The sequence below is a fragment of the Alligator sinensis genome, unplaced genomic scaffold (genome assembly GCF_000455745.1).
Source record: "Alligator sinensis unplaced genomic scaffold, ASM45574v1 scaffold819_1, whole genome shotgun sequence".
In the NCBI taxonomy this organism is placed as follows: domain Eukaryota; kingdom Metazoa; phylum Chordata; order Crocodylia; family Alligatoridae; genus Alligator; species Alligator sinensis.
The window spans coordinates 269,290-280,869 of NW_005843030.1; the positions used below are offsets into that span (position 1 = coordinate 269,290).

The 11,580-nt window shown below is 45.1% G+C and overlaps 1 protein-coding gene across 1 annotated transcript in view; it reads left to right on the forward strand.

Annotated features, from left to right (window-relative positions):
• Window positions 1-11,580, forward strand: part of LOC102383584 (sperm-associated antigen 17-like) — a gene marked incomplete at its 3' end in the record, with an annotated part of 368,781 nt that overhangs the window by 201,298 nt on the left and 155,903 nt on the right. The window contains exons 9-10 of the mRNA XM_025193226.1: window positions 955-1,136; window positions 3,766-3,921. Coding sequence (XP_025049011.1) covers window positions 955-1,136; window positions 3,766-3,921 — 338 coding nt within the window. The remainder of the gene's footprint in view (window positions 1-954; window positions 1,137-3,765; window positions 3,922-11,580) is intronic.

The following is an 11,580-nucleotide window of genomic DNA, read 5'->3' on the forward strand; positions in this document are numbered from 1 at the left end:
AGTTTTAAAGTAAAGCACCACTTTTTTTGTCTGCAAACAACCATAGATTCCACAGTGATATTATAGAGCTGGCATTTAGAAGAACAAAATGTTTTTTGTACACTAAGCACATCTGATAATTGATCATTATAATGAAATAAATGGGGAACCTACTGATGCTTCTTATAGCTGAATTCTCCCTGACTTCTTTCTTTGCTTCTGTTTTACCATCTATAAAATGATGATAATAATACAGTAAAATCTCTGTTACATGAGTGGGGAAGGGAGGGTGCCAGTTATCCAAAAATTCCAGTTATCTGAGAGTTATACTCAAGGAAGATGGTCCCATACTTATAGTGCAAATTTTCAAAGAATGAGTGTACAATACATTACAGTATAACATACTGTGTAAAGAATAAAATAGCATACAGATAAAAATGCAATAAAAGTCAGTCACCCCAAACTCTAGGGCAGCCTGACCGCAGGCTGCTGCAACCGAGGGGAGGGGCACGCCCACACAGATACCCTGCATGGGTGCCATCAGAGTGGTGCAGCAGGCAGCAAAACAAGGCGGTGCCGTGTGCATCCCACCACTGAAATTCTGGCTAATTAAGTATTATGGTTAGTTAAATGCCAGATAACAGAGATTTTACTGTACTTAACTTACCCTTTTTGGCTCAGGTTCAATGCAAGGAACTCTTTAACCTTACACTTCATAATGGCTAGATTTCAGACATGCAGAGTGTTTCATTAAAAAAATTAAAATACTATGAAAGACTTCTCCCTCTGCATTTTTGTATGCATTTGACCTTTGACATTTTTGGTGAGAGATTTAAGATAATTTTATTAATACAGTAAACTCACAATTCAGGTTTCCCTCTAAATAGTCCATAAAAATGAATCATATTTTCCTGTAAAAGGAAGATACTGGGATACAATCATGGTACAACTTATCTAATTATAATGTATCTGTAGTTATAGAAGCTGAAAAAAAGAAGAAGGATAAAGCTACCAAGGATCTGGAAACATTCTGGAAATACTTGGAGCCAGTTCTTAACAGTGGGAAGAATGGATCAAATCTCTTCAACATTGCCAGACTTCATCACCTTGTTAAGGAAAACACCTATCCCCTAGTCTGGACAGACAGTGAGATGATGGTCAGTGGTCTCCTTTTTAATAGTGAACTGCATTTAGTACTAATTTGAGAATAATTGGAATTTGAGCTTAGTATGTCTGTAAAAATGAATGAGAATATTTGGCTTACAAAGCCAGAGCTGTCAAAGATATGCCCAATAGACTGGATCTGGCCCATGGAGCCCTATCATCAGGCTTATGGTGCTGCCTGCGGGTCTCAGACTGGACCTGCATGTGGTGGGCACGGCTGGATCTGCCAGGGTCAGGGCTACACGCTTCCTGCAGTGAGCAGGGCTGGTCCATGACACATGGTGAACTTGGCATGCATGGCATATCAGCCCCACATGAGTTGACTGGCTCCATGCCACTCATCCAGCCCATGGGGCCCAGTGGCTTTGACACCTTTGCTTTAAAGCAGTACATTTGACTTAGCATGGACAAACATACATTGGTAGCAGCTTCAAGCGGCAAGAGGGTGCTTCTTCTCTGGATGCCCAGCAGCTGTTATGCTGTAACTGTTGTATGCACCTGAACCTGTAGCCATACAAATGTAGGAAAACATCTCCAACTTTAACCTTGCTTCATTTATATCAAAATGGGGGTGATTTACCACATTTTCTTGAAACAACATGCACCTTTTCCCCAGAAAACAGCAGCTGGAAATTGGGTTGCACATTACAAGTGAGGTAACCGCAGTTCCTAACACTTAAGCTTCAACTGGGCAAAAGCAAAAGGAACTGCACATGATCCACAGGGAACAGAGCTAAGAGCAGACTCGGCTACACAATTGCTGCTACTCAGTTACTTACTACAAAGAAGTATTTTTTTTCTTGCATTCTGCCTTTCAAAAACAAGATTTGTCTTATTCTGGGTGTGTTGCATGTGAGAAAATAAGGTAGATCATTTGTATGTCTACATGCTCTTACAGATGTGACAGTTGCAATATAACTGCTTCATTAGCAAGAGCCCCCCCCCCTTCTTTTTTGAAGATGCTCCAACTAAATTTGTCCATCCTCTGTGAGTTTCTAAACTTCATTGGCCAGGGATGACCAGGATCCAGTTTGTGGGATGGATCTGACACATGAAGACATGCCATCCAGTCCATAGGGTTCCCCATGGGGCCAGAAATGTGGTTGGTGTCTCCCCCACCCCACAAAAAATAGGTCTGCTATCCCTGTAGAAACAGAATGCCTGTTGTTGCCAGCTGCCCTGAAATACCTCTTATCACCAGACAAACTTAAAAGTAAAAAGCCAAAAGCATTTTATTTTGTAAAGACAGGAAAACTCTTAGGTAACAGCATGTGAGTGATCTGATCTAATGGTTAGGCACATGAATAATGGGTGCATTCAAAGTTGGTTTCCCAGGAGCTGGGTGTACAAAGGGGTCTGATTGTAGAACTGGAACTGGGAGCCATAACCAAAGTCAAGATAGACCAGAGGTGAAAGCCAGAGCTGGAGACAAGGTAAGAAGGATCAAAAACCAGAAGTCAGAGCTGGATGTAGAACCAGAATTAAGAGCAGAAAACCAAGAGTTAGACCAGAACCAGAAGCCAGAGTCAGGAGTTAAAACCAGAGAACCAGCAAGAAAGCACACAGAGGGTCAGGAGCAAGAACTTTCATTTTTGCCCAAAAAAGGACACTACCAGCTGGGCCTGCCTTTTTAAGAGTTGGAGCAGGTGGAGTTTGTTGCCTGTTCAGGGGATTGGCTGCCCTGATTGCCACATTCAGCCTAGCTGGGACCAGGGTGCTGTTCTGGGTTTGCTGCAGGTAGCACCTGTTCAAGGAACGAATTGACCTGCCTCCCACAGCTTCCCATTGTTCTCTGTTACAAGTAGCTCTCTGTCCACTACTTTCTTGAGTGATTCTCTGGTCTCCTTGTTCCCCTAGATTCAAGATGTCCTCCCTGTTCTCTCCCCACAGTGGCTTCTCCTTAAATTACTAGTTCTCTATCTCCCTTATCAATTCTCTATCAGTTCTCTGGAACCAGGACCCCTTTGACTCAGGCACTGCTGGATATACATTCTATTCCATGTAAATATCCCTTATCTCTGTTAATGATCTCAGAGTTTCATTTCCTATCTATCTGGTAGGTATGCTAATAGGCCCCTTCAATATGTACTCAGCCATTTTCTAGTGAGAAGGGTTTTGTCACCAGAGCTGACTATAAGCAAACTGATAATTTGTCACGTAGGTCAGACTGCCAAAATACAAGACCAAATATTATATCAGTACTATGTTTCATACAAACATAAAAATGATAAAAATGAAGACCGCTTATTATTATTACCTGTTAGTAGACCAAAAGTGATAGCAGTTAGCGCAACTTGGGGAACATTTCTATATGTGAAAACAGCAATTAACCCTTTCATTTTTCACGCAAGTCCAATTATTGTGAACAATGTTATATGTCTGTATTCAGTATATTGTAGAATGTGATGTGATGGTGATCATAGGAATAAAGAGGGAAGATAAGAAATCCTTGGTGTTTTCACACTAACCTTTAAAAATAATTTGAATAAATGAGAAGAAAATCCCTTGCTACATTTTGAAACAATTCAAAGTCTTTTGCTTTGAGAGTTGCTACTCTCAAATTGAGTTCCACTCTGCTTTGTATACAAACTTGATCCTTCATATGCTTCTTTATTCTCATAGCTTGAGTTTGGAACTGCACTTTTTGAAAGCATTGCATGTTTAATGTACGACTGCCTGGATTGGAGAAGACAACATAAACATTACCTGGATAATGCCAAATTTATTAATGTTCCTGTAGTAGTAAAGAGCAGATTGGCACAATCACTGATGACAGAGGTAGGAACACTTTGTAGTAGGTTGGTATTATCCTAAATAGTACTTTAAGTAGAACTGTGTTTTAAGTTCTGTACTCCAAAGAATTAAACACAGGCCACTTTCCACCTGTGTGTAAAAGAATCAGACCCTTTGTTTTAAATGTTAAATCTTCAAATAGGAAAAAACAGAAGGAAACAAAATCTTGAAAAAAAATCACACAGATGTAAAGTTAATCTCAAATAGTAATGAATGTAACTCTAACTGGCATAAAAAGCTACATTAAGCAGGCTCAGAAGTATGGCCAGACATCTATATCCACACAGAAGCCAACAAGCTTTTTACAGTTACACCAGTCTATGCGGACCCAAGATGCTGAGGGAATAGGGTCTTGCTTTCAGTAAGCTGTTTCCTAAATGCACACTACTCAGTGGCTTAATGTCTAGTTTGAGGGTGAATCACATGGGATCTCCTAAGGGTCTGTCCTGGGGAAATTGTTTAATATCTTCTTTAATGGTTTGGAAAATGGAACTGAGCTCACACTCGGCAAATATACAGATCTCACCAGCTGGAATTGCAGACTATGAAGAATAGAATTAGGGTTCAAAGTGACCTTGATAAACTGGAGAAATGTTCTAAAATTAATTGACTGACATTCAGTAAAGACCAGATTAAAAGAGTTAAGATAAGTTTATGGATGGGACAGTATTATAGAAAAGGGAGTTCTGGCTCTTCAGTTAGAGGGTGTGATGTGTGAAGCTGGTTGCTGTCTCCAGATTGCAGAGAGCTTGGAAAGTATTTCAGCTTTTCCCATGCTTCTAGGCTTTGCTGGTTGCCACATGGGGCCAGGAAGAATTTTTTCTCCTACTGTTGTTACAGGAATCAGGGTTTTTTTCCCCCCTACCTTCCTCAGAAGCATTGGATGTTGGTTACAGCCAAGGCTGAGGATTTTGACTGGGATATGCCAAAGCCCCTGGTGCAACTTAAACCCGGAGGTTCCAGGTTAGAAGATCTCTGTGCAAGGTCAGACTGATACTGTATTTGGGATCAGGAAGGAATTTTACTCCACTGTCAGACTGGTGCAGACTGTAAAGGTTTTGGCTTCCCCCTTGCTTGTGTCTCTCAAGTGTATTTTAACAACGTATCAAGTGTATAGAAACAACATATCAAGCTGTGTCTGAAGTGATCTGTGCCTTTTGTGAGCCATCTCTCTCTTGGACCAGCAGTGTCTAAAAGGCTCTGGCTTACTACCTAGTCTCCTGGTAGCTAGTTTCTCTTCATGTAAGTTGTATCCAATCATTTCCTACTTACCCTTGCCTACAATCCCTATTGTTATCCTTATTCATTCCTTTCAACTTATTCTTCCCCCCCAAAATCCTCTTATTTGTTCTTGTTAGTATGTCATGATTCTTTCCTCCCACAAAAAGAAATCTGTATTTTCCCTGACAGTGTGTCATCACTGTGCAGGAAAGCACAACATATATTACACACACACACACACACACACACACACACACACATTTTGCAGCACACCAAACATTATGAAGCATGCTGAAAAGGCAGGTGCCAGGCCTTCTGGCAGGGGAGAGAGAGAGGGCAGAAGGATAGCTTCAAGTTCCCCCCACCCCAAACATAGACACACCCTTTCCTGGCAGTGAAGAGTCTTTTTGCTGCTAGTGCGAGCAAGGATGTTGTAGCAGTGCCTGCACCTGCACCACCACCACTAACCAGCAGCAGCATGACATTCTTCACCCCAATTTCAGTTCCCAGCCTGAGCCTTCCAGTGCCAAAGGAGGAGCTCGATCTGGAAGCAGAGGAGCTGAGGGCCACAGCGAAGGAAATTCTGGGGAAGGAGGGAGAATCTGAGTTTGTGCTCCATGCCTGTCAAAGTTCCCCTAGAGGCAGGTCTCCTTCTCTGGAAGGCACTTTGGAGGAGGTTGTGGGAGCAGATGGCTCAGCTCCTCCTGTTGCTGTGCCTCTGCCTGGTTAGGAGGTGGATAAGACAGGATTCCCATCCTCAGCCCAGAAGCAGGTGGGTAGGGTAGTGTGGGATCATTCTGAGGTGGCATATGATCCCAGGTATGCTACCTGCCAGCACTGCCAAAGGCAGATCAGCCAGAGAAAGGACGTGAAACACTTTGCCACCATGGTGATGCTGCTGCATCTCAGGAGGTAGCACCCCACTGCTGCATCTCAGGAGGTAACACCCCCCTGCTGCATCTCAGGAGGTAGCACCCCCCTGCCCTTGTTCCTCCTTAGCCTGGCACCACATGCCCAAAAATAAGTCCCCCTCTCAATCCAAAGCCCCGATCCCCAAGAAGGAAAGGCAGGCCACCCTGGACCAGTGGAGGGAAGGCAGAGAAAAAGTGGGGTGCATTCCAAAGGTGAGCAAGGTCACCCAGAGCATTGGGGAGATGCTTGCTCTAGATGGCCAGCCCTTATCCTTTGTTGAGTGTCCAGGCTTCAGGTGGCTCATGGCTCCAGTGTACCAAGTGCTCACACACACCATCTTTATCAGGACAGTAGTGCCCTCCCTGTATGAGGCATGCAGGGAGTACTTGAGGGGAGGAGCTGTGGAAGGCAGGTCCACAGGTAGCCTTGCACTTCACCTCTGGAGCAGCTGGGGTGGAGATCCTGTCTACCTGTCCCTCACAGGGCACTGATTCAATCAGTCAGGGCATCAGTGGGCTCTCCTTCAAGCAGAGGTGATGGATGGGTCCCATGCGGCAAGGGAGATCATGGTGGCTATGAACCGCATGGTGCAGGGGTGGCTTGTTGGGCAGGGCAAGCTCACCTGTGGGCTCATTGTCACCGACAACGGGGCCAATATGGTCAAGGTGGTGCGTGATGCCAACTTTGTTGGCATCCGCTGTGTGGCACACAAGTTCCACCTCATAGTCAGGGATACCTTGGAGGGGGGACAGGGCTCCCAGTAATGGTGGCATAACTACCAGCCAGCTTATTTTGAAATGCAGGTAGGTGGTGGCCTACTTCCATCGGAGCATCAAGGGGGGCAAGATGCTCTGGGACAAACAGGCACAGCTGAACATCCCGCAGCACACAATCATGCAGGATGTGGAGACTTGGTGGAACTTCACATACCTGATGCTGGAAAGGCTGGTGGAGCAACAAAAGGCCATCCATGAGATGGCCTTGGTCAGAGAGATTGGGATCAGTGGCCCCCTTAACAAAATGGAGTGGGATACCATCTCCCAGATCTTGGTGGTCCTCAAGCCATTCCTCGAGGCCACCAAGAGCCTCAGCGCTGACAATGCCCTTCTTAACCAGGTGATCCCCATAGTGAAGGAGCTTAAGAATGAAATGGAGAAGTTTTAGGGGATCAGTGTTCCTGGCTGGGACAAGCCGCTTTCCCCAGAGGTGCAGACACTGGTGAAGCAGCTGAAGGAGGGCATCAAAAAACAGCTGAATCCATTGCAGTCCAGTACAGTCCACGTGCTGGTGGGCATGTGTGACCCAAAGCTGAAGGGGAGCATTTACAGCAACAAAACCCTCGATCACTGAACAGAGGTGCTGGTGAACAGTCAGGGAGGTAGAAGGTTAGAGGCGGGGGGATGTGGAAGAGGGGGATCCACTTTCCCATGCCAGCACTCCAACCACAACCCAACCTCCTCCACCACAGCTGCTGCCAATGTGGGCCAAGGGCATGGCTTCAGTGTTGGGATCCAGAGGCACCAGACCCCACCATCAACAGGTAGCGCGGAGGCCTTGGTGGCTACCTAAAGATGTGGAGCCGCTGCACTGCAACCCCTTGGCCTGTTGGGCAACCCACAGCCAGGTGCGGCAGGGTCCTGCCGGGGGTTCGCCTCCAAAACCTGCCCGGCAACACCTGTCCTGTCCACCAACCAGTGTTCCAAGCGAGAGGGTGTTCAGCATTGCTGAGGATGTTGTGACACCCCACTGCACCTGCTTGGATCCTGGTTTGGTGGAGCAGCTGATGTTCATGAAGTTGAACCTCCTGCTGCTGGGATAACATAAGCTCCACATGCAGACAGAGTGAATGCCACCCTCCTCACTCGGCACCTAGTCGCTTTTTTTATTTGCTTTCAGAACCTTGAGATGTACTTTCACAGAAACCCCTGCGCCACTCTGCCTGAAATCTGGCAGGCTTCATGCCCTCAGAAGGGGCTACCATCCCTGCTGTTTTCATCCAAATCTGCAAAAAAAATGACAAAGTTATAGGTATTTTAGTGATTCCCCATTATAGTATATGGCCAAATTTCTGAATCAGCGCTGAATCTCCAAATCTGAATCAAATCAGGACAGTGATCTGAATCACCAAATTAAATTACTGTCCCTCTAAATCAACTGAATCCAAATTGAATTCTTGCTGCCTTGCACAGGCCTACTGGTCACCATGCACCATGTTGACTCAGTTCCATTGACTCGCACTCTCTGGGTTCTACCACAGAGCCAGTTCCCCACCCATTGGACCATAAGGCTGTCTAGACTGCAGTTCCCCAATTTTGCCATGAGGACCTCATGAGAGACCAAGTCAAAGGCTTTTCTGAAATCCAAATATATGACATAAACCTCTTCTCCTTTGTCCAGGTGATGTGTCATTTGGTCATAGAATGAAATCAGGTTGGTTTGGCAAGACTTACCTGCAATGAAGCCATGTTGGCTCTCTCTCAGAATGTTGCCTTCCATTAGTTTGTTGTTGATGGTTTGTTTGATTATTTTTGTCCATGATCTTTCCAGGAATTGAGATCAAATTGATTGGCCTGTAGTTCCCTGGATCTTCCTTCTTTCCTTTCTTGAACATAGGCACCACATTGGCACTCTTCCAATCTTCTGGAACCTCTTCCAAGTGCCATGAGCTCTCAAATATCCTTACCATTGGTCATGCTATGATGTCAGCCAACTGTTTTAGCACTCTTGGGTGCATTGCATCTGGGCCAGCTGACTTGTGGATGTCCAGCCTCTCAAGGTGTTCCCTTACAAGATCTGCACCAATTATAGGCGTATGGTTGCCTTTACCCTGATAATCCTGTGTCCTGTCAGACAGAGTGATCCCCTTGGGCTGGTGGGAAACTGATGGAAATTAATCATTGAGGAGATTACCTTTATCCTGGGTGTTGGTTGTCAGCTGCCCCATTTGGTTCAGCAAGGGTCCAATGTTGCCCTTGTTTTTTTTCCCCAATTTCCCACGTATTTGAAGAAGGACTTTTTATTGTCCTTGATTCCCATAGCCAGTTTGAGTTCAGTTTCAGTCTTAGCTTTTCTGGTCCACTCCCTACAGGTGCAGACCAGTGCTGCATAAACCTCCTTGGTGGTATTTCCCGACTTCCATCCCTTATAAGCTTCTCTTTTCAGTTTCAGGAGGTCCATGAGTTCCCTGTTAAGCCAAGGGGGTCTCCCAGCCCTCTTGCTACCTTTTCTATGGGCCAGAATGGACTTCCCTTGTGCTTTTAGGATCACGTCCTTAAGGAGTGACAACTCATTGTGGGCTTCTCACCCTGTCAGATCATGGTCTTTCAAGGCCTTGACAACCAACCTCCTGAGCTTGTGAAAGTCAGCTTTCCTAAAGCTGAGGATTTCTGCATTGCTGACTGAGTTGCCAGCTTTGCAATGGATAGAGAAAGTGATCAACTTGTGATCACTGTCACCAAGCTTCCCTTCGATCCTCAAGTCGCTCACTAAATCATCCCCTTTGGCCAGTACCAGATCCAGTAGCGCCTTACCTCTTGTTGGCTTCTTGAGGCAAATAGAGCTCATCAGTGCAAGTAAAAAAGCTTCACAACTGATCAGATTTGACTGTATGCTCTTCCCATGAGATGTCAGGGTGGTTGAAGTCACTCATGATGACCTTGCACCTAGAATGTGCAGCCTCTGCCAGTTCCCTAGAGAATTCGTGATCAAGTTCTTCCTCCTGGTTAGGAGGTCTGTAATAGACTCCTACAGTTATATCCCCTTCACCATGTTCTCCCTGTATTCTAACCCAGAGGGTCTCAGGTCGCCCTCCTTGGGAGCCAATCTCTGCTTGTAGGGAAGAGTACTGCTCCTTCACATAGAAAGCTACACCCCCGCCCTTCCTTGCAACACAATCCCTCCTGTACAAGATGTAGCCATCAATACCTGTGGTTCAGTCATAGGTGAACTCCCACCAGGTCTCTGTTATTCCTATGAGATTGTATTCATTTTTGCTTAGCAGAAGGTCCAGTTCCTCCTGTTTGTTCCCCAAGCTTCTTGCATTTGTGTACAGGCAACTAAGCCTGCCATCAGAAGCTCTGGGCTTCCCTGTAATCTTAGAAGAGTCCCATCCTTGGGCTGGGGTAGGACTTAATTCCCTTGTGTTACCTAACCTGCTGATTTCATGGTTGTCACTTCCTGGGCTGGCACCAGTAATAGTCCACCCATCCCCGCAGTGATCTTAGTTTAAAGCCCTGCCAAACAGGTCAGCCATTGTGACTGAGAATAGCTTCTTCCCCTTCAGAGTGAGGTGGAGGCCATCCCTTCCCAAGTGTTATTTGGGTAAATGTGATATCTTTTATTAAATCAACGGAGTAGTTGGAAAAAAGTTTTTAGCTCACTTTCAGGTGCAATCACCTTCTTCAGGCATAGGAAGTCTCTGCTGTTCTGAGACCCCAAGGAATGAGAGAAGCTAAAAGTGTAACAGGATCTCAGTGAGAATGTAAATAGGTAGAAATTAAGAAAACTAAAAGGTAGAACAGGGAAGGGGTTGTGGGGGGAGCAGGATGGGCGGAGGGGAGAGAAGGGGGGAAGAAAGCCAAAGGTGAGTAAGGGAGACTCTACAGTAGTAGTAATACAAGGTAGAAAAGAGGCTGTCTGTGAAAAAGGAAATAACTGAAAATTAGGAAGACAAAGGGCAGAAAAGTAGGGAAGGGGAGAAGTGGGGGAAGAAAAGTGTAAGAGGTCAGATCTGACAAGTACCTGGTGAATTAGATGTCAGGCAGGTTGTAATAGGTCATAAATCCAATGTCTATCTTGAGTCCATGTTTTTTTGTATCCAGTAGATTTATGAAGTGAAGTTCATAGGCTCATCTACAAAAGATGTTTTGTAAGTTCCCTTTGAGGGTTAGACCTGATAGATCAGGGAGGGAGTGATTGTCTTGTAAGAAGTGTGCCCCCACAGGTAGTTCTGTGATAGATTTCCAGTGTGTGTTCATTTTGGTGTTCAGTTGTTGTTTGGTTTCTACTACATATTTTCCTTCTGGGCATTTGGTACACTGGCTGAGATAGATAACATTTCTGGAGGTGCAGGTATAAGATCCAGGAATGCTGATGTTTCTGTTGTGGAGTGTAGTTATTATGGGGGTGTTGGAGATGTGTTGGCAGGTTTTGCATTTCTTGTCCTGGCATCCATTGGGTGTGGTTTGGGTCATAGGGAGTTCTCACTTCTGGTGATGAGGTTAACGAGGTTTGGTGCTTGTTTGAAGGCTAGGATGAGTGGTTCTGGAAAGATCTCTTTAAGAACTAGGTATTCTTCTAGTATGGATTACAATTGTTTCCGTGTAGGTTCCAGGGAAGGGTGATATGTCATAACTAATGGTGTGCAATTGGTGAGGAGTTTCTTTTTGTACTGCAGCAAATCTTTGCATGGTATCCAGATGGCTCTTTCAAAAGTATGATCTCTTGTGAGGTAGCAATCATGGGTATTCTTGTCCAAGACATTAAAAAATAAATTACTCCAACCACAATTAC